This window comes from Pleuronectes platessa, chromosome 17, assembly GCF_947347685.1.
Source record: "Pleuronectes platessa chromosome 17, fPlePla1.1, whole genome shotgun sequence".
Classification (NCBI taxonomy): Eukaryota; Metazoa; Chordata; class Actinopteri; order Pleuronectiformes; family Pleuronectidae; genus Pleuronectes; species Pleuronectes platessa.
The window spans coordinates 18,019,154-18,040,713 of NC_070642.1; the positions used below are offsets into that span (position 1 = coordinate 18,019,154).

At 42.4% G+C, this 21,560-nt stretch overlaps 3 protein-coding genes and 1 long non-coding RNA gene across 5 annotated transcripts; 2 read left to right on the plus strand and 2 right to left on the minus strand.

Moving 5' to 3' along the window:
• Positions 1-367: 367 nt before the first annotated feature.
• rd3 (retinal degeneration 3, GUCY2D regulator) lies at positions 368-5,588 on the plus strand. Its single transcript, XM_053444720.1, has 3 exons — positions 368-502; positions 2,725-3,037; positions 4,059-5,588. Exons 2-3 carry the CDS (start codon positions 2,748-2,750, stop codon positions 4,414-4,416), a joined length of 648 nt encoding a protein of 215 aa, XP_053300695.1. The 5' UTR covers positions 368-502; positions 2,725-2,747; the 3' UTR covers positions 4,417-5,588.
• Positions 5,075-8,824, minus strand: si:ch211-22i13.2 (uncharacterized protein LOC553945 homolog). 2 transcript variants are annotated; one of them, XM_053444721.1, is made up of 7 exons: positions 8,652-8,824; positions 8,025-8,103; positions 7,452-7,607; positions 7,221-7,282; positions 7,036-7,128; positions 6,471-6,560; positions 5,075-6,374 (listed from the first exon to the last, which is right to left on the minus strand). In XM_053444721.1, the coding sequence occupies exons 1-7, from the start codon at positions 8,652-8,654 to the stop codon at positions 6,324-6,326; spliced, it is 534 nt and encodes a 177-aa protein (XP_053300696.1). In that variant the 5' UTR covers positions 8,655-8,824; the 3' UTR covers positions 5,075-6,323. The 2 variants fall into 2 exon arrangements, with proteins under 2 accessions (XP_053300696.1, XP_053300697.1); XM_053444722.1 differs by having other exon boundaries at positions 7,036-7,125; positions 8,652-8,823.
• Positions 8,825-9,532: 708 nt separating this feature from the next.
• rhag (Rh associated glycoprotein) lies at positions 9,533-17,960 on the minus strand. Its single transcript, XM_053444724.1, has 10 exons — positions 17,675-17,960; positions 14,091-14,274; positions 13,779-13,929; positions 13,320-13,467; positions 12,973-13,139; positions 12,719-12,856; positions 12,191-12,312; positions 11,981-12,054; positions 11,759-11,832; positions 9,533-10,885 (listed from the first exon to the last, which is right to left on the minus strand). Exons 1-10 carry the CDS (start codon positions 17,847-17,849, stop codon positions 10,811-10,813), a joined length of 1,308 nt encoding a protein of 435 aa, XP_053300699.1. The 5' UTR covers positions 17,850-17,960; the 3' UTR covers positions 9,533-10,810.
• On the plus strand, positions 14,833-16,281 carry LOC128459820 (uncharacterized). The gene is made up of 2 exons (XR_008342159.1): positions 14,833-14,959; positions 15,854-16,281. It is a non-coding gene; the product is annotated as an uncharacterized LOC128459820 (long non-coding RNA).
• Positions 17,961-21,560: the final 3,600 nt, after the last annotated feature.

A 21,560-nucleotide genomic window follows, 5' to 3' on the forward strand; every position in this document is an offset into this window, starting at 1 on the left:
CTGATTCACCTCCCCTGTCCCCGGCCCTGCCCTCTTTCTCTGCCTCTCCATCGCTCTCCAGCTCCCTCTCTCCGCTGATGGAGCCTCATTGTGCACAAAAAGGCTTAAGAGCGTCACTATGGCGACGGCGAATCGTAAAAAGCTGCATAAGCACTTCATCAAGGGCTGAGAACCAATGTCTCCCGTCGCAGATGGCCCCCCCCCCAGCCTCCTGCTGCAACAAGTAAAGGCAGGCCAGAGAGGCTCCTGGGAGGAGGAGGTGGAGGAGGAGAGAGAGAGAGAGAGAGAGAGAGAGAGAGAGAGAGAGAGAGAGAGAGAGGAGGAGATAATACAGTGGGATTGTCGGAGGACAGAGCAGAGAGAGAGAAACCATTTCTCTTCTCTTTGCTTTTCACTCAATCTCTGCTCCCCCGACGACTTTTCTGATTCTGCTTCACTGGGATTTTGTTTCTCGTGGAGTCCGACACAAACTTAAGGAAAAGTAGAAAAAGAAAAAGAGGAGGTAAGAATGATCCTTTATTTTATATTTCTTCCCTGTTAATTGTCAGTTCTGCCATCAGAGTAAACAGCAACAGACTGGACCAGGTAGATGTGACCAGTGAGGGAAGTTGGAATTTAAAGGAAAGAAGTTAAAACCAGAATATGTTCCAACATGAGAAAATATTTTTTGTTCAGACGACCTCTGCAAAATATTCAGTTTGTCAATGAATCACTTTAAAGTTATCTCAGCAAAGCAAAAGGGAGAAGTTTGAGCGTTGCAGTTTGAAAATGTGTTGCTTTTTCTGGTCGTCAGCTCATGTGATGATAAATTTAACATCTTTATGCTGTGGACTATTTGTCACACACAACAAGACAACACCTCGGACCATATGAGGATGAACAGATATTTGTTTTGTTGACAAAAAGCCTTTATTTATTATCTTTATGTACCAGGATCTTGTGTATTTGAATGTCTTTTACCCTTTTTAATTCTCCTTGAACACTAAACAATGCATATGATAAAAAAAAGCATGAAACCCTTTTTATAGGTGTAACGTTAGCAGGGTTTTGAATGACTGACTTGTGGACTAACATCACTCACATCACCACAAGGACAGATCTTGGTTATGAAATCTCATGGAAGGGGTTCAAGTGTGAATCGTTTGTTTTTATCTTGGGGCCGATAAAAGATGTGAGTTTAATAATGTAAGAATATAATTAAGAGGTTATTTTATTCAAGGTGCTGTGGAGAAGGTTACATTAAATGTTAAAACGTCTAAACCTCTTCACTCGTGTTACAGCACTCTAAACCTCTACTGGGAACAGGAAGTGTGTTGCAGTGGGTTGCAACACCGGCCCAAATTTGTATTCTATTCATATTGGAAAATAAGCTACACAGAATTATGTATTAATAGTTCCTGTTTATCCATATCTATTGCCTGATTATTCCCAGGCAAGTTCCCAAAGCATTTGAATTCCTGCCCCATTAGTCTTTATTACCTTCTCCTAATGATCCAGAATTTGTGAGGATGAGAGGCATTGCTCCACGTTTGTAATAATAATGACGATTTCATTTGGCGGTTAAGTCGAATCCTCTCTTTCCTCAGTGAATGTGCTGTGGTTCTGTGGCTGTGTGTTTGTGTCTGACTCCATTTTGAAGCGTTAATCAGCTCAGACTTAGTGAGTGTCGGCTGCAGAGGAGCTGGACCGACACTAATCTCACCCGGTGCTTCTCTTATCAGACTTTCCTCTGCACACGTTCATTATCACAAACCTTAACAAGCCAACAACAGATAAAACCAGGACTCAAAGAACGGATATGAAACTAAATACAAACAGATTAAAAGTCTTTACAGAATACAGTAGACTTTTAATAAATAAGATGTAAAACAATATCTCTTTCTCCAAAGAAGCTCAATATCCCTAAGAAGAAATCTTCATATCTAAGAAGCTGGGAGATGTTTCAGCATTTATTTATGATGACTTATTAAATTCTTGTTGATAAAAATTCCTGTTGTTTAGTTATTTAATTGATTGATTCAGCAATGGCTCAAGCTCTAATCCTGTCTTTGTAGTTTTTGTGTTGCCTTACCAAAATAAAAGAGGTGGATTCAAAACCGAAACCTTTTATTTTGAATTAATGACTTGTGATACCATCGTCCTCTCCGATGTTTCATGTGCTTTCATCACAAAATCCAATTCATACAAAGGCCTCAGTATTGATGGAAGACAATTCATCCTCAGTGGGGGGGTTAACATGATGCCTGAAGATCAGAGAGGCGACAAAGGCAGAAATGTCCTCTTAAGGGAAGATGTCCAGATGGGGTGAATCCATTAATACAATCTTATATTTGTATAGCCCATATTCACAAATCACAGTTTGTTTCATAGAGCTTCACAATGTGTGTCTTCCACTGCCCTTAAGGCTCAATAAATGAATTAAACTAGTGTAGCCAAATTATTCAAGTGTCAAAACTGAAGAGAAAAATAAATACACACATGATGAGAGTTTAACTGGGTAAATGCAAAGTGCAAAGGCAAACACACTTCAATTACTATTTAAATCTTACTCATAGTAATATCTCATTACTTTGGGTTAAAGCAAGAAATCGAATCTGTAGGCGTGTGCACAGAGAAATCCATTCTGAACTCATGTAATCTGGGAAGTCTTCATTTGAACAGTAGGATTCTGTGCTCTTGTTTATTGTGAGGTCTGATCATTTCAGTCTGCCTCTCCCTCCTCAGTGGACTGTGAAGGAGGATCCGCCATGGCCTCCTGGTTCAGCTGGAATGAGCCTTACTACCGGAGCCCCCGGCGGGACCCGGCCGACGTGGTCACCGACACCCTGATGCTGGAGTTCAACTGGCAGCTGAAGGAGGCCGAGAGGCAGCAGAAGGAGAGGGAGAGCGAGTACCGGCGCCTGAAGACCGGGGTGGACTACAGCTGGCTGGCCAGCACCCCCCGCTCCTCCTACAGCATCCCCACCGGCGAGAGGCTCAGCCTGGAGGACATCTGCTCCAAGGTGCCGCCCTCCTGCTGCGGCCTGGTCATTCTCAAGTAAGGAGACGCTCAGGTGTCAACAACACACACATATTGAGAGAACTGAAGGAGGAAGTCAGATCATACGACAGAGGTTTAAAAATGCTTTGCCTCTAGTTGAGGTTCCTTGACAAGTTGAACTGTTTGAGCCTCTCAGATGTAAAGTAGATGAAAGTGGTCCGGAGTCTGTTTGAGCAGGAAGCTGCTGAGGCGACGTCTCAGGTGACTTGTTAGAGTTTGACAGCTTTTTTTTGGTGAGGAAACAGCTTGAAAGGTGTTGATGCAGGTGAGAGGTGAGGTGCTAAACACAATCACACACAAACACACACACACACACACACACACACACACGCACACACACACACACACACACACACACACACACACACACACACACACACACATACACCAGGCAGCAGGCACCAAGGGAAGAATGTTTGTGTTTAATCAAATTAGTTAGTAAAGCTGTGATCACAAAATATAAACAAAGAAAGTCCTCTTCAGAAAGATATTAAATATTTAGTTATCTCTTAATCAATAATGCCTTCAAAGATGCAGTCAGTGCTTTAAAAAAAAAATTGAGAAACGTTTTAATTCCAGAGACCAGCTATTTAAATCAGGAAATATCAACAACATCTTTAGCCCTTTTAGTGTGTGTGTGTGTGTGTGCGTGTGTGTGTGTGTGTGTGTGTGCGTGTGTGTGTGTGTGTGGTCTAAGCAGCAGTAACAAGTTAATCATAATTTAAGAAGAAGCCCTCAACAGTGGCAACATGCTCAGGAAGAGACGTCTATTTAAAGGTTTGATACTCCTCAGCACCTCTTGTTAGCAGCAGCAGGAGGTGGAGGAGGAGGAGGAGGAGGAGATGGGAGGTGAGCTGCAGGGTGCTGCTCACTATGGTGGGGGGCTGATTCCTGTGATCCTGGCTGCCATTTGTCAGGATACAAGCTGTGGAAAGGATGGAACATTAAACCACCTGTGCAACCACATCTGATTCTCTCACTTCTCACCACTCAACCTGCTTTGTTTCGCCCTGCGCAGGTTCAGGGAGGCCATGCAGGCCAACGAGCCCGAGGTGCAGGAGGTGTCGGACCTGTTCCGCTCCGTCCTCCTCGAGGCTCTGGACCACCTGAAGGAGGAGCAGGAGGCGCAGCGGCTCGCCCGCCAGTGGAACAACAAACGGGCCATGAGCGTGTCCCTCGTGAACTTCAGGTCCCGGATCAAGATCAACCCCTTCGGCAGCACGGTGGGCCTGACCTCCTCCGCGGCCGAAGGCGCCGGAATGAGCGACCTCAAGACGGTGTCCGAGGATGTGGAGAGGGGGACGGAGAAGGAGCAGCGGGTGTGGAGCATGCCCGACTTCAGGCACAAAGGAGCCAGCAGCAGCAGGGTTGTTTGACAGTGGGGCCTTCAAGAGACGAAATTCTGAGGCGGGACAGATGCTGACCTCCTGACCTCTGCTGTTGAACGTCCAGTTTGCATCAGGCGACGGAGGAGGAGTCCCATCATCCTCCTGTTCTCCCAGTATGAGAGCACGCAGCATTTCATCGGCTGAAAGGAGGATGTCAGAGCCTCTGATCCTGGACTAAACACTTGAAGGAGTTTCAAGGTTTCAGGAGATAATCACCTCTTTATATTTTGTAGATTCTTGGCATCTGAGCACAAAGAGATATTTACTGTAGCTTGGTTCTGATGTTTATCTCATTTAAAGTCTTTCACGTTGCAGGAGAGAATGATTGTGTTAAATCAGACAACACTCGATGCCTGAGAGGGGAATGATGTTCGAGGACAGAATGTGTTGCATGAGATTTCTGTGTATATGTATTTCTTCCAGTCCAATTCTAGATATTTCATTTTCAACATCATTCAGAGACTGAGTCATACTCCCTCCACTTTCTATTCTCACTGCAGCAGCAGCACAATAATCTATGATCCAAGGTCAACAAACTGAAAGCTTTCATTCAGTGTTCTTCGTTTGTGACACAAAGGAAAAGACTCAAAGAAACCATCTCTAAATGATATCAGATATATTTTTTAAACCAAACATGTCATAGAAAAATCTTTCCAGCAGTTTATTGCTGTTGCTTCTCTATCACACAGTAAAGTTCAACGATACACGACAGGTTTACTCCATCAGTCATATAAAGCTTCCAAAATGGTTTGATACAATGAGGGCGAAATGGTGACTGTGTTTTGTTTTTCAGTTTAATAAAATAACTGATACATTAACAGAAGTGACAGAATTTGGGGAATGAATGTAATGAGTTTGTCGTACATCAAACACAACATACGGGTAAGTTCTCCTCATTTCAAACAGAATGTACACATCAAAAAGTAGAATATCAGTTCCCACTGATAACAGTGTGGTTCCCATGGCCGAGTTTTACTGTGGAAACATGACATTGAGTTTCCTAATAAAAAAATACACAGTCCTATACGTAGTAAAGTTGACGTAGTAAAGTAAGTGTTAAGAAATTATTTTACTCTTTAAAGGAGAACTTCACCAATTCTACACATTAGCGTCTGTTAACGGGTCACGAGGAGAACTAATTGACTGTGGGATCTGATAAATCCGGGTCAGCACCTAAAAAAAACCAGAAAATTAGAATAATCTTGTTGTGTGATCTCTGTAGCTTGGTCTGGACGGGGATTTCTGACCCCCGCCTGATGGGTCAGTGAAAAGGTCAGATGCTCGGGTGGGGTTCGGATACAAAAAACTGATTTCCTGTCTCGTTTACTTTTGTAGAATAACAAATCCAAATCTCCCCGATCCGAAACTTTGAGAGGCCGAGTTACAATGTGGGTAACGTGGGCGTCAGGTTTTGACAATGAAGATAAATCAATAGCTTTTGCTTTGCGGCAAAAATGGGGGGAATTTAAATAAACTGTCCACGTTGAGTCTGACAAAGTTAGTACAAAACTAAATTGGTGGAGTCCTTTTTTAAAGCAGTGAACGAATGTTAAATCACATGTAAAGTTATGACCTGGCTGATGAGCCACTTTCACCTTCATATGATCCATTAGGCCACAGATACAATTTCAGATAACACCGCTCAACATGTTCTCATGTCTCATGTCACAAACACTACCAGAGGAAAAGCTGAAGAATTGGGCGTCTGGACACCAGCAGCTCCTTCCCTCCGTCCAGCTCAGTGCTGCCCCCATGTGTCCATTCAAGTTGTATTCATCATCTCTTCCACAGAAAAAAACGTGACATTGTTGTTGTCCTGCACTGCTCAGTCGTTGTTTCCTGAGTTCTGCTGACGGGCCTGAATCTGGCCACCACTTGTGGCGCACACAGTGGCCTCACACAGTGGAGTTCAAGAAGTCGAGAAGTTCTGCCCGATTCTTATCCCGCTAAAACAAAAAAAGAAAAGACAGATGTGAGCCAGGAGAAACGGTGAATTCACAAACTATGCAAAGACAACTTCAGTCACTTCCTCGACAGATTACCTGTTTGTCTTTCTTTGACTTCTTAACCTTCATCTTTATCTTCTTCCCTGAGATCATGCTGTACTTGCCTTTTTTCCTGTCCTTCAAGTACTGAAAGAAAAACAAATGTATGAAAAATAATTACCTGGATGTTCTCAATTCAATGTGTAGCATTGCAACATGCTAATCAGCAGGACTGGACTTCTGAATCCTGCCTAATCCCATTAAATGGCTTTGAGATAAGAAAAGAAGTGTGGTGTGTTTCAGAGAATGTCTTGTCGAGAATAAACAAGAAGAAATCTAAATGAACGTCGGGTTCTCGTCTATTAGATTATTCTCCCTTTAGATTCGACAGATGAAGATGTGAAATGTCGTTATCTTGAGAATAAGGACAAATTATTCTGTATCTAATAATTCTGATGTTTAACAAGTAACACATAAACACTTAAGTATACCTGTGACCACACTGGATGGAAAATACACTTTAAATATATATTCAAAGCTAGAAGAAAACTCTTGAGGAAACAATGTATGGATATAATTCCTTGTGAGAGCGTGAATGGACTGTTCCTGGATGACCCCCTACCTTGGAGATCTGTACAGGTCCCGAGTTTTCCTCTCCTCCTTTTGCTTTCTTCTCTTTTTTACGCTTTTGACGCTTTTCTTTCTTCCCTTTCTGCTTCAGAAAACAAAATAAGTTGTACTACTTAGTTTCTCAGTCAGTGACTTAAAAACAATTAGCGAAAGCCAAATGTGAGAACAAATAATTACTTTTTTGGGTTGTTTCTCCTTTTTCCTTTTCTTCAATTCCTTTCTAGATTTACTGCGGGAGTCTAAAAACCAAAACATAAAAACAACACATTGAATCCGATCTAACCATGGATATTAATAATGATGTAACCAAGACATTAGATGATTCTGAATTCATTGGTAAAAACATTTTAAGAAGAATTTATTAGATCTTTGTGTAGCTGTGTAACAGACTTTGGATTGTACACTTACCACTGCTACTCGAGCTACTTCGACTGCCGCTGGACGAATGTGAGGAACCCGATGAAGACGACGATGATGATGAGGATGAAGATGACGAAGATGAACTTGAAGAGGACGACGAAGAAGATCGACTACGGCTGCGCTTCCGCTTCCTTTTTTCTCGCCCTGGAGAAGAAAAGCCAAAAGAGGCACAAAGACAGATGATATAAATCAGATCTCATCTTGACATTAGGATATTTACAAATCGCTCAGAACATCTTTAATCAGTGAAATCATAGTGTTTTGTTGTATTTGGAGCATAGTTAATGTGGCAAAAGTTTAATAAAAACAGACAATCAACAACAATAAACAATATTGATGACATTATTCTTATATTTCAAACTTGGTTTCTTCTATTCTTTCGTGCCACGATATTCGGAGCCCTAGATCCAACCTAACCTTTACAGAGAGAGACAGTAAAGACTATTTGATGTTTTGAAGATGACATGTTTACACACAGGCTGAGTCACAGAGACACGGTGGATGTCACATTAATCAAACGTTTGAAGCGACAGTGAGTTTGTGTGTTTGTGGTCGTCTTGCCTCCGCTTGTTGATCTCCTCCGTTCCCTCTCCTCCGTCCTGGAGCTGGAGCTGGACACTCTGCACTCGGCTCTCGTTGACTGGAAACCAAAACACATGTTTAAATCAGGGGCGGGGCAGAAACCCCCCCCAGAAAGCATCAAAACAACCCAATACTGACACTTGCTTATGTTTCATCAATAGTTTCAATACTCACACATACACACACACAACACTAATCATCACATATTGGCTTATGTTAGGTTTGCGTCAGGGCTGCAGACGTGTTCTCTGTAGTGGTAACTCTCATGAACACGAAACTGATAACGTCATAATCACAACAGTAAGTGATCCTCCTGTAACTGACTCACATGAAACTGCATTAGCTGCATTTACCAATAATCACGAATCGATGGATATGTATCGACTGTGCTCCAGGAGAAACTCATATAAACATAAGTAGACACGCAGGGAAGTCTTGTGATGCGAGCAGACCCACGTACACGTTTGAGGTTTTTAATCTTTAATCCATGATCTGTCGTTTCTCTGGTGTTTCGGCAAACAGGGCTGTGCGAAGCTAAAGCTAAACACGCTTCAAGAGATTAAATAAACTGGTAAAAACTGCTGAAATAAGAGGCCGTGCACTCACCATGGTTCCAAGTGAACACAGACAAGATATCACACGTGCACTGACAATCCAACTGGTCGGAAAAACATCGCAAAATGTCTATTTATTCCCGGCTGTTTCTCCTAAATTAGCATTAGCTCGCGTTCTGAGCGGCCATTTTGTTTCCCCTGATGCACCGCGGCTGATGACGAGTTTCACCGGGAAGCGGAAATTGCACAAAGGGTGTGTCAGCGCCCCCAGCGGCGAGTGGGACAAAACTGCAGGTCATGGTGCATTTGTCGAATTGTTTGCTCGATGAAAGAAGTTTAAAAAAAGCAGGTGAAGAGTTTAAAAATACTGGAAGTTATTAAATCTATCACCTGAAGAAGATAAAGGAAATAAGTCCTGATATTTAACTGGATGTTTTCTGAAAATCACCCGAGGAAGAGGAAGCTGGATGTTTCCTCACAGTAACTCAAATGAATTCTGTTTTTCATTCACGTGAAAAACGTTTAAAAGTTTTTAAAACCTTCTTCTAAAAAGCTTTTCATCTCTGGGTAAAGCTACATTTATTTGATGTACTTTTCTAAATTAATATTATCGTCCTCTCGTTGTAACTTTGTTAAAGGTTCAGTGTTTAAGATGTAGGTGAAATTGATCTATTGGCAGAAATATAAATGAACTCTAGTGTGTTTCATTTAAATTGTACAAATTGTTGTTTTATTTAACCTAGAACTCTCTTTTTATATTAACATCAGTGGTGGGCCCTACACGGAGGCTGCCATATTTTTCTTACAGTAGCCCAAAGTGGACAAACTAAGCACCTTTTGAGTTTTCAAAAACTTTCATAAATATTCAAGCTTTAAGAAATGTTGTGGATTTTGCTGTTGAAACATCATATTTAAAGAACACACACAAACTGGTATTGTACAAAAACATGTTTATTATGACAGTGTTAGTATATTATACAAATAAGAGCATATGCCCGCTGTATAAAAATACAAAAATCTGGATGCGTTTTTCAGTGTTCTGGGCCTCACACTTCATTTAAAAGCCAGAGTAAAACATACTGTGTTTGTGTTGTAGTAAGTTTCATGCAGCCCTGCAGTCATATGTGTTGATGTTCAGTGCACAAACCCTTTACCCCCTGCACTCAATCATCACAGACCATAAACAACAGTAACTCACCCACAAGGACTGAAAACTGTTGCATAAAAATGTAAATATATTAGTGTGGAAATGGATAAAAAGTTAAGGAGCGATATGCACCTCGTCCTCGTCTGCAACTTCATGTTTTATTCCTTGTATTATTATTCCTGAAATACTGTGTTCAGTACCACTTGTGTGACACTGCAGGGCCTCAATGAAACTCACCATGTCAGTCCGTCTAACTAAACTGTACATGTAAAAATATACATTCGATGTAAAAAGCAAAAAGAGAAAAGTAACAATCTGATGCTAAATGCACGGCTCTGGATGCAATCTTCACTGCGTTAGAATAAAGTCAAAATGCAGCCGCCCTCGGATAGACAGAGAAATAGCTGGAGGCAACACGGAGATAAGAAACGCGTAGGTTAATTAGTTGCTAGAATATCTATGCGACTATCCCTGCCCACGTCAGAGTCGGACTCTGACTCCCGTCCAAGTGAAGGTTCTGGGCTCCAGTGAGGTAACAGTGAAGCAGCGGGTCCCAGCTAAGTTTGGACTCCTGTCTTTGACCTGAGAGCCTCAGCAGAAATAGTTTACACCGGCTGTGTGAAAATATAAAAGAACATATGACGAAGGAAAATACACTCTATACTAGTATTTCAAAACATGCTTATTATAATATAAAATGAGATAAAGAAAGGCTTATAGAAGCTGTGACACTACTATCGGCCGTGGCCTGTGACTGTGGAGGATTAATCACAACTTTGAGTGTAAGAAAAAGTTCCTGAAGGTTTGTGAAGATTGTGTCTTCAAAATATTTTTTTTCTGAGTGTCAATGGGATTAATTTTAATCATATCAATCTTCTGTAAATGCTCATGCGTAAAGAAAATGTATTCAAAAGTGTTGTGGTAAAAAGAAGATTAAATCCTCGAATAAAAGAAAATCATATGCGATAACAAAGCAAATTGTTATGGGTGTGGTCATCATGGCGTGGCAGATTAGTAATCCTCCACTTCTTCATTTTAAGATCGGTGGACGAGGGGCACGTTCTTTAGGCCTCCGCTTTGTTCTTCGAGTGATCGGCATGAGTCAAGCTCTCCTCGTTCTCCTCCTCCTCCTCGGGAACCTGCAAATTCAATTCAAGCAACTTTGTTAATCCCACTGGGGCCAATGCATGTTCACAGACTGGTGCAAGAGAGAAGATACAGTCCTCAACAAATAAGTTGAGGACAATAAATAAAGTTAATGTGGATAAAAAGATTAGGATTTAAGCAGGATTGCAGAAGGTATAAATGATTTGGAGTAGCAGGTAAAACGTGTTGATGCCCTGATGTCAGAGAACAATATATTCTGCTTATAAAAAGAACTCCAGCCTCTTTGTTTCACTCGATCTTAGAACAGATTTTGATGATGTTGTTCAGGTTGTTTGTGTTTTCTTTACTGGGAGGCCGTGAAACCAGCAGACGAAAGAGAAACACAGGAGGCTCTCAATAAAAGTCAGATATTAAAAAACGAATATAATGACAGGACGGACGGAGAACGAGTGGGTTCTCTGCTGCCCACTTTTCACAATAGCCTCAGTGTTCATATACAATCCAAATTATTTAATATCTTGTATAATAATAATTATAACTTAATAACTAACCTCATTTGCAGTTTATAAAAGAAAGGTTTTAAGTAGTTGAAGCATTATGAAACAGACTCAAATAACAAGTGTATGTGTTGTGGACAGAAAATAAAATTCCTCATAAACTTTAACACAAGAAAGTTAATTAACCTGATTATCTCCAGATTAATTATTCTGATGCAGTGAACGACATCAATCAATCATATTTGTATTTGTATCTCCCATATTCACAAACCACAATTATCCTCATAATGCTTACAAGGTGCCACATCCTCTTTCTTTAACTTTCCACCACAGTGAACTTATAAAACCTCCACGTCTGTCACTTTTAATATTAGATGAAGATGTTTATGAGGAGTGGGATTTTCTTACCTCCCAGTAAATAGAGTCATCGAAGCAGTTCTGGTCCGGAGGCTGTCCCCAGATCGGCAACTTCATTATCAAGCCTGGAGGAAGAAAATGAATTGTTTGATCAATCACATGTTTCCCCTTTCTCTGGAAAAATCCCACCAAACTCTGCTCTTTGCATTGAGCTGCTAAAGGTGTTCACCCTCCATGTGTCATGTTGAGGATTTCATCTCCACCTCCACCCACCTGTGATAGCTCCTCCAACCAGAGCGAACCCGAGGGATGAGGCCAAGGCAGCAGCTTGCATGGCAGCGTTACCTCTGAGGAGGAGGAAACAGGAAAATGTCAGAGCTGGAAACTGACGCTGGAGTATAAGATTATTTAAAAGATGCCTTACAGTTAAGTGTGTGTGTGTGTGTATTGCTGAATGTGGTCTGTGAATAACACTACTCTCACCCTTCCTTCTTCCCCAAACTGACGGCCACGATACCAGCCAGCCCCCCCAGGATGCCGGGCATGCCGTGCAGATTGTGGACGCCGCAGGTATCCTGGATGCCCAGGTTCGATGCCAGGATGGGCTGCAGAGGAGGAAAAAGAGGCATCACAGCAACTCAGTGAAAGTCTTTTTAAAAGGTGAAATATGCAGTTTGATACTTGAAATATGACAACGAATGACAGAGACAATGTTTAGCAGAGCCTTGCATGGTTTGCAGCTCATCATTTCAATTATTAACTATGTAACGTTCATTTTTTATTAGCAAATTGTGGAAAATGCTCATCACAGCTTCCCAGAGTCTATTCAAAATTCAATTAATTATCATTTATTATATATTATTAATAGAATTTCTTTTTTTTACCATTTCTTAAGAAGCAATATCAATACTTAAACCAAAAACGATATATAAACTCAATATTTTTTTTACCCTAACCCTAACCCTAACCCTGATCCTTTAGGTTTTGCCTTCGCTTTGACTTTCTACTCACAGTCAGGAACTTGAAGCCAAGAGTAGAGATGATGCCAGCCACTAATCCAATCATCATGGCCCCGAATGGCTCGATGTTCATGTCGGCACACGTTCCAACGGCAACACCGCCAGCCAAGGTGGCATTTTGAATGTGCACCTACAGTCAAGACAAGGGAATTTATCTGTAAAGCACGTTTTAAAACAGCCAAGACATTGACCTAATAAAAAAGGATATATATTGTTACTGTGAATATTAGTGGAAGGTTTTCAGACCATGTCCAGTTTTCCTTTGTGCTCCACCAGGCTGGAGATGGCGTAGGCAGAGAGCACACAGGTGGCCAGTGAGAGGTACGTGTTGATGACCGCGGTGAGCTGAGGGTAACCGGGCTCAGCGATGGCCGAGTTGAAACTGGGCCAGAACATCCACAGGAAGACGGTTCCTGTTGAAGAGCGCGATGAAGACACATCAGTCGGTTACTCAACGGGATCAGAACAAAGCTGCATGGTGATTTCTGTCCACTAGGGGGCTGTAAGTCATACATGATCCTCAGAGAAACACATTACAGCTGTAAACTCATGATAAATGGATTATGTTAGTTAAAAGTTGAGCTGGTTCTTACCGATCATCGCGAACATGTCCGAGTGGTAAACAGATCCGTCGTTCTCGTGTCCGTTTCTCAGACCCGGTCGGTAAAGCACCCGAGCCACTGCCAGGCCGAAGTAGGCTCCGAAAGCGTGGATGATCATGGAGGCTCCAACATCATTAGCCTGCAAAAAGGAAGACCCACAACAATACAATCAGGACCAACAGGCACTTTGAGTTTATCAAGGTTCTCACACTCCAAGATCCATGACTTATTTCCTGGGAAAATAGTGAAAATTTAACAAATTCGTGGAAATCCTTTATTTTTGAGGTAATGCCACTAGCTGACAAACAAACAAACACATGGGTTGAGAACGTAACGTTGGAGGTAATAATTCAGTTTACTAAGTTAAAGCTTTCGACCTCAGTGCATTGATTCACGCTGCGTTCAGCTCCGTCACTCCATCTGCACATGCACGTGACGTCGTGCACTCACCCCTAGAACATTAGCCACCAGATGCTCATTGATGGAGAAGATGGTGATCTCCAGTACGGTCATGATGAGGAGCTGCACCGGGCTGGTTTTACCCAGAACGGCTCCAAAGGAGATCAAGACTGTGGCTGTGCTGAAGTCTGCGTTGATTATTCTGCAGGAAACAAGTCATTAGAAAAACAGGAAGTTGCAGGGTAACAAGGAGAAATGGTGGAACACGCCCATCAAAATCTAGATCATCTCACACAACTATGTGATCTATCAGAGATGTGAGTTTTATTTAATTTCATTCATGTTACTTGAGGTGTGTCGTACTTGAAGATGTTGATTTTGATCTTGCCGTCGTCCATGTGCCAGAGGCCCTGCATGAGGAGGCCCCACTGCAGGCCGAAGGCGGCCAGGAGCAGGTTGACGCCCACGCTGCTGAAGCCGTAGCGCTTGAGGAAGGTCATCAGGAACCCGAAGCCGATGAAGATCATGACGTGGACGTCCTGAAACACTGGAGGGGAGGAGAGGACAGGTCAGTTCATGCCAGCGACTCGACCACCGGGCCCTGCTCTGTCGTGCCGGCCCCACTTCAGCCTCGGCTAAATGCGGACATGAGATTGAATCAGATTAATCACTCATGAAATGTTGCCTTTCAATTAGATATCATCCGTTTGCCGCTATTTTCCCATTCCCGGTGGTATCCTTTTGACTTTGTAGTTTAAATGATTTATTGAGCGGTTATTGGGCCTCACAGAAGTCATTTCCTTCAACAGGAGCTGTATTGTCGGCCGTGACCTGTCGGCTGGAAAAGCAATTAAATCGCACTGTGAATGGGTTTCTGGGAAAACGCTGTCTCTGTTGAGTTTGTGGCCCTGGCTCTATTAAGTGCATATGATTACGATAGTTTACACTCGTGAAGCCTCAGCGGAGCAGACGTTTGGCAAACCCTTATCTGTATGTCTCAGCTGCTCGACTCACAGAGATGGCAGAGGAAATTTGTTTGGCACATTTCCCATATTTCATTATCTATAGTCTCAGCTGTACGAGCGCGTGCGGCACGTTGGGGCGCTCCCGCCCAACAGTCGCGGTCTTGACAGGAAGTGGAGCTCGTGTTTTCCAGAAGCCTTTAAGCTCGATGTGATGAGCACTTGGTGGAAAATGCATCAAGGTGGAGAAACAATGGGATTCATTTCCAGGTAATGGTATTATTTCTCTGAAGGTGGCCACTTTTCTCGAGACAGGAAACACCCTTTGTCTTTGAAAATGACGTTGGTGCAGCCAAAGGTTGATTATTTGAGAAGTCCTCACATTTATCCAAAAAACACAATGTACTGTTTTACATTTGGATATTTGTTAGCAGTAGTGATGGGATCTTTTCTAATGGTGTTGGTAATGACCAACACAAGCACTGTTTCGTCAACACGTTGATATGTGGGAAGTTCCTTCACACATCGCAACAGAAATCCAATTGTCGGTAGTTTGGTGGAAGTTTGTGTATTAAACTTTATGTTTCCTTTGGATTGAGCGGTTTCCCCCTCATTTCCACTTTCTATGCTAAGCTAAGCTAACCCGCCACTGGTTGTTTATTCCACAAAACTAATCTAATATTAGATATCATTATGAGGACACATGTCTTAACTCTTTATCTAAAAAGACGATGGATATTACCGTCCGGCACTAGAAATGAGGCTAACAGGTAAAAATGCAAACGCTACACATCAAACAGGGAAACCTCAGTGTCCATCTCCATGACACACAGACAATGATATGATTCCTGTGTTTAAAGTGCAGCAGCTTTTAATGGGGATGGTCTTTTTAATACCATTAACAACTCAAATTATATATTTACAAAATAAAACGGAACACTATGGTGCACAATAGTTGTCTGGCTGCTACAAATCAATTGTTTTAAAGTCAAATTTTTTGTCTTTAGAATGGAACCTAAAAATGACCTGAGAGTACGATAATCATAAAATGAGGGACAGCTTCCATCTTATACTATCCTGTTGTATCTTTGTTAAACTCTGATCCGTGCAGCAGTCGAGGTGTAAATATCTGATGCTGGTGAATCACACTCGCTTCCCCTGCAGCAGGAGCTTCTAGTGGAGCAGATTGAGGATGGAGGGGAGGAGGTGAAGTTGGAAAGCAGCTTCACTAACTGGCACCACGCCCAGATGTTAGGTAACGCCGCGCTCTAATCTGCAGACGACTTGTGGGAGAGGAGAGACGGAGAATCCTCCCGGGACCCACGGCTCTGCAGCCTCTACACCAGCGATGCAATCAGTGCAAAAATGATAAAATGATAAAAAAACAAACTCTCCAACAGTCGAGCCGTAAATTTCCTCAACTTTGATGTTTTCATTACGCAAATCTAATCCTGATTAAGATGAAATGATTCCTCAAGAGTCAGAATCGTGAGTCATGTTCATCAGAGTTTATTTCCTGGCTTTGACATTTATTAAAGAAATATGTCGGGGAAGCTCGGCCTGACAGATTGTGTTCACTCACATTCGCCACATTTCTCAGCTTATTTTGTCTTTCTTTGAACTATAATTACATACGTCTGGCAAAGCGCTGCATAGGGGAGCTCCTCGCACGCAACCGCCAGCCGCACACTTCTTCACCATATCCAGTTGCATTCATGGCTTCGGCTCATTCAGCACGATTTAACATAACTTAACATAAAGATGTTTTTTGTCAGATTCTCATGTCCCTGAACATCTCGTTACAGCAGTTTACAGTGTAGATCAATCTCTTTTTTAAAGTCCCCTTTCAATATAAAACGTTTATTGCTAGATCACTTGGGTGTTTGGCCTTCACTGAGCTGAGCGAGGAACTGTATGTGCAGGACTTTGATATTGAACGTTTCTGTGCTGAACTATATCCAAAGTTCAGAATTTATTCATAAAGATATCTGTGAGATTATATTACAACTAGTTAGATGCAAATTCTGGTATTTTTTACAAAATATACAAGTGTGATGTGGAATCTACATCATGCAAATACTTTTTGTTGAGGCAAAATCAATTTATATATGCAAAAACCAATTTAGTCAGTATTTTCATACATTTAGGCATGACTTGATATAATACACAGCACGATAAAAGTGAAAAAGGGAATTTAAACTAACTTAGAAATTGAATTTGATCACAGAAAGTGTATGTATATGTTTATATCTGAAGTGGAAGATCTCCTCAGCCTTAATTCTGACTGTGGAGCTAATCTCTCGGGGTCACACCTGCCCCACCCAGTAGACGTTCACAGAGTTAAAGAGCAGCTTCATGTTGCAAGTGGTCTGCTCCACACTCACTGTTTAAACCCCTGTCTAAACAACAGCACCGTGACATCCGTGCTTCTAAATGAAACGCTCATTTCAAACAGAACCTTCCGCTCTTCATTATCCAAATCACATGTGACCCCTCCGTATGAGACCTGACACTTTCCCTGCAGGATCCTCAGCTGCATGCGTGTGAATAGACTTTGTGTCAGAGGAGAATGTGACCCCCGTGACTCTTTATTGCCCTCAGCAGACCTGCTCTGGAAAACAAGCTCCAGATTCTTCTATTTCTGTTTGCAAGTAATTGGAAAATTGCGGCCGTAAACAGAATTCACATTATTCTAATGAAGAGTCCGAGAGTAAACAAGCAAAGTTTGGAAACCGGGAAATAAGTAGAAATAAAACATTTTAAAACACAATCTGATTTAGCAGGAGTTTGCCCCTTCGGTGTCACAAAGCTTTGCAGGATAATTGAATTTTGCTTTCAGGTTATTTACTCAAAACAGCAACAATGATCAAATGCTGCAACCATTACATGATTTTTTCAGTTTTTAACTCAAAGCCATAAAGGGACCAGACATCCAGCTGCAGGGGAAGCCCCCAGCCTGCAGCCCCCCACGTTCAGTCCACTTACTGGGATAGAGCTCCATGGGATTTTCCTGGTGAGTCTCGTTGGAGTGCGCGTCGTGCCCGTGACCTTTGCCATCGTCGTAGGTCGTGAACACTGCAAACAGTATGATGGTGATAATCTCCAAAGTCAAGGCCACGATGGGGAACTTCAGCCTCATGTTGGTGGCGTAAGCAGGCATCCTGGCACGAACTCCGGTTATCTGTGTGACACTCACACACGCGCTGCCTTCCAGGGGTTATGCTGTGTCAGGGGAGGGAGGAAAGTGGTGTCTGGTTTTAAACTGATGTAGGTTTCAATGGGGACCAATGGTAGGGCAGAAGACTGAGGCCCGGGTGGTTACACCCCCCTCACGCTCGCTGCTCACGGGGATGGGTTTCCTCTCTGGACGTCGGACGGGACAAAGCCAAACACAGACGTAATGACATCCAGTGAGCGGACATGGGAGAAAGAGTTAATGACTTCTTCTTCCCACAAATTCTTCACTGTCAAATAATGTAAAACATTTCTCTGCAGAGGGATAATTGTTGTTTACATCTGTTGCTGATTTGAGAAAACACAGCAGCTATCATGCACTTACTATTTCTCTCATTTCTCTTTTATCCACTCTGCTGAACACTGTTCCTCTTTCTCAGTTCAGATGATTTAAGTCCTGTAACTTTGTAGTTTTTTGACGCACCTGCAATTTCAGAAAACAATATGTAAAAGTAAAGCAATACAGAACTGCAAATAATATTAAATCACAAGTAAAAGTACCTCATTTAAAGTTTTTGTGCCTGACATACAAAAGCTCTATCAACAGAACTGTAGTGTAAATGTCAAATGTGGAATATTGTGAATGGAAAGTTATCATTGAGGTAAAGCTAATCCTTTTAATTTAAATGCCTAATCTGCGTCTAATATAAAAGATAATGTTCTGAGGCTGATCCACGCATAATCTCATCTGTTCATGGATATTAGCATTTTAGATTTTTCTCCGTTAAGAATCCTGGATCCTCGCCCTGATCTGGATCCGTGACCCCAGCCGTGACCCCTGCAGACTGCATCTGTGACTGTCATCACGTTACCTCAGAGTTCAAGGCCGTGCACGTTCATCTGTTTGTCTTGTGGATCGCTGCATACTGTACGTGCCTCTGCTCTGCAAGCGGACCTCACCTCTGATTGACCTGCAGTGTCCACTGCACTGAGCAGCTCTAATCGGAGGCCTCGCACTCAATCACCTCGGGCCAGACCTCCGTTCGGGGCCGAGAGATTTAAGAATGAGCCGAGTAGTTAATCGCTGCCAGCTACACTTTTGCTGTTTGTCTTGGACTTCAGAGCAGAGAGGCTTTTCCCAGACCCTTTGGGAAATTACTTCCAAATGTTGAGAGAAAGCTGAGTTCTGAGTCACACACGCTGACTCAGAACTCAATCGCTTTGCACTGCGGAGTTTTGCAGGAATATGCGACAGATTCTGTGGCGGCTTTTTTCAGTGGGCGGAGCCACTTTGCCCCAAGACGAGATGTGCCGGGGCAACTTGAACAGCACGGGAGGATTTGTGGTCCAACTGCCACAGTCATTCATTCATGACGGCTGCAGATACTCCCTCACACCAGCTTCCCCTTTTTTTTTTGCTCTGGCTTTATTGTTTTTTTTATTAGAAATAAATAAGCTTCGGCTGTGTGACTCCTGAGACCCTGTACGATGTTTGTGTAGAAGTGAAATGATCTGTAACGATGAACCCATCATTACGTCTGTAGTCTGTGATGTCGAGGCCTGAGAATCACGCTTCTCTTAGCAGCTGTAATCAGTCGGAGCTTCTGACAGAGAGCATGAGAACTGTTTACACTGTCAAGACTGTTCAGTGGCAGTAAACGCTCTGAGTCTCATGTTTCATGGCTGGGTATCCCAGAGGTGCCAGTGCGCTCAGATTCCTGCTTTTGTCAACATTTCTTCTCTTGCGTTGCTTTTTCAGGATCCAGCTGTAGATTCTCGATTAGACCTTGTTTTTGCGGGATGTTTGTGTACAGATTAAACAAACATCAGCTTTAAAGGTGCAGTACACTGACCTATAGTTGCTTCCAGTCTTATGCTAGGCTAATTATCTCCTTGCTATAACTCTAGAAGTTCAACTTCTAACTGATCTAGGTTGTTCTTAGTCCACTTGGTTACAAGCTAATGACACATTACAAATTCAATAATGCAAAATATGTAATGTAATAATACCGTTAGTGAAAAGTTTCTAACCTTTGCTTTTGTCCAGCATATACACTACCGTTCAAAAGTTTGGGGTCACTTGGAAATGTCCTTATTTTTCAAAGAAAAGCACAGTTTTTTTCAGCAACTATCACTGCAGTCTTCTAATGGTACATTGTGTTTGCTAATCGCCTTAGAAGACTAATTGATGATTAGAAAACCCTTGAAAAACCTTTGTGCAATTATGTTAGCACAGCTGAAAACTGTTTAGCTGCTGAGAGAAGCTATAAAACTGGCCTTCCTTTGAGCTATTTGAGTATCTGGAGCATCACATTTGTGGGTTCGATTATTCTCTCAAAATGGATAGAAAAAGACAACTTTCATGCGAAACTCGGCAATCTATTCTTGTACTTAGAAATGACGGCTATTCTAGGCGGGAAATTTCGAAGAAACTGAAAATTTCCTACAATGTTTCGAACTACTCCCTTCAGAGAACAGCACAAATGGGCTGTAACCAGAGTAGAAAGAGAAGTGGGAGGCCCCGGTGCACGACTCAGCAAGAAGACAAGTATATTGACTGACTGTTAACTGCCAATCTTGCAAGCCTGTTAGCTTGAGCCATTTTCTCATATGAACCAGTATCTGGAGAATCAGCTCATTTTGGTAGTAGACATTTTCCAGATTTTAACTTTCCCGGGTACTCTAAAAGTCAAAAGAATCTTATCTTCAATTTGTCTGATGATTTTGCCGACGGCCCTTATTGACAAATTTTGAAGTGTCTCCAGTTCGACCAGTTGCATATTAGAGACGTCACCAGCACACCCACTATTCTGCTGTAAAGCCTCCGGACGATGACCTGCTTTATTTACACAGTGTGACATGACACAGACCTTGTATCGGAGAACTGTCGGAGTCAAAGTCTGTCTAATGTTTTCTCCCATACAGCTCCTCTGGGTGATGTCAAGGTTTCAGTGCAGTGTGTAAAAGCAGGTTTGGTTCTTGCCAGTTAATCGGGCAGTACAAACAAACCCTATTGTTGCTGGTGGAAATAAAAGTGTTAGCTTGTTTACGCCCTCAGAACTCACTTTGAACATTAAAGTAAAACTCGAGCGAAGGAACAGTTGAATATTTCTTTCATCCGCCGAAATCAGTTTGAATCTAGCCTTCCTGTGAACTTCACATTCCAGGAAGGCCATTAAGCGATTTATCTCAAGGCCTCACGGTAAAGCGCAGATTTGTGGAAAGTAAACAAGCCATCAGGCCTAAATGTGCTCCCTCCTTTGTCCTTTAGCCCCCACGTGCCGTTACGCAACGTACACGGCTCCACGGGCCTGTGCAGATGATACTCCGCTCACGGTGTCCATCTGTCACAGCCGCGAGTCTCGGTGTAACGGTGAGACGACCCGGTGAGAGCGAGGGGTTCAGAGAGTGAAGGAGGCGCATGATGGACGAGCACTGTGGATGTTGCATAGGGACATTCTTGGACGGGTCTCAAATACGAGTCAAGCTGAGGTCAGGAGGATCATTGTCTCGTATATCTTTTTCTAATAATTTATATTTTGGGGGGGATGAAACTCTAAATCCATAAGAGCCCCTCAAAGGTCTGTTTGTGTGATGGCAGAGTTGAATTTATTCAAAGAAGTCACAAAATATATAGAAGTTCAGCACATTCCAACCACCGCCAAGCTGTCACTCATTCTTGTGACTCCATCAAAGT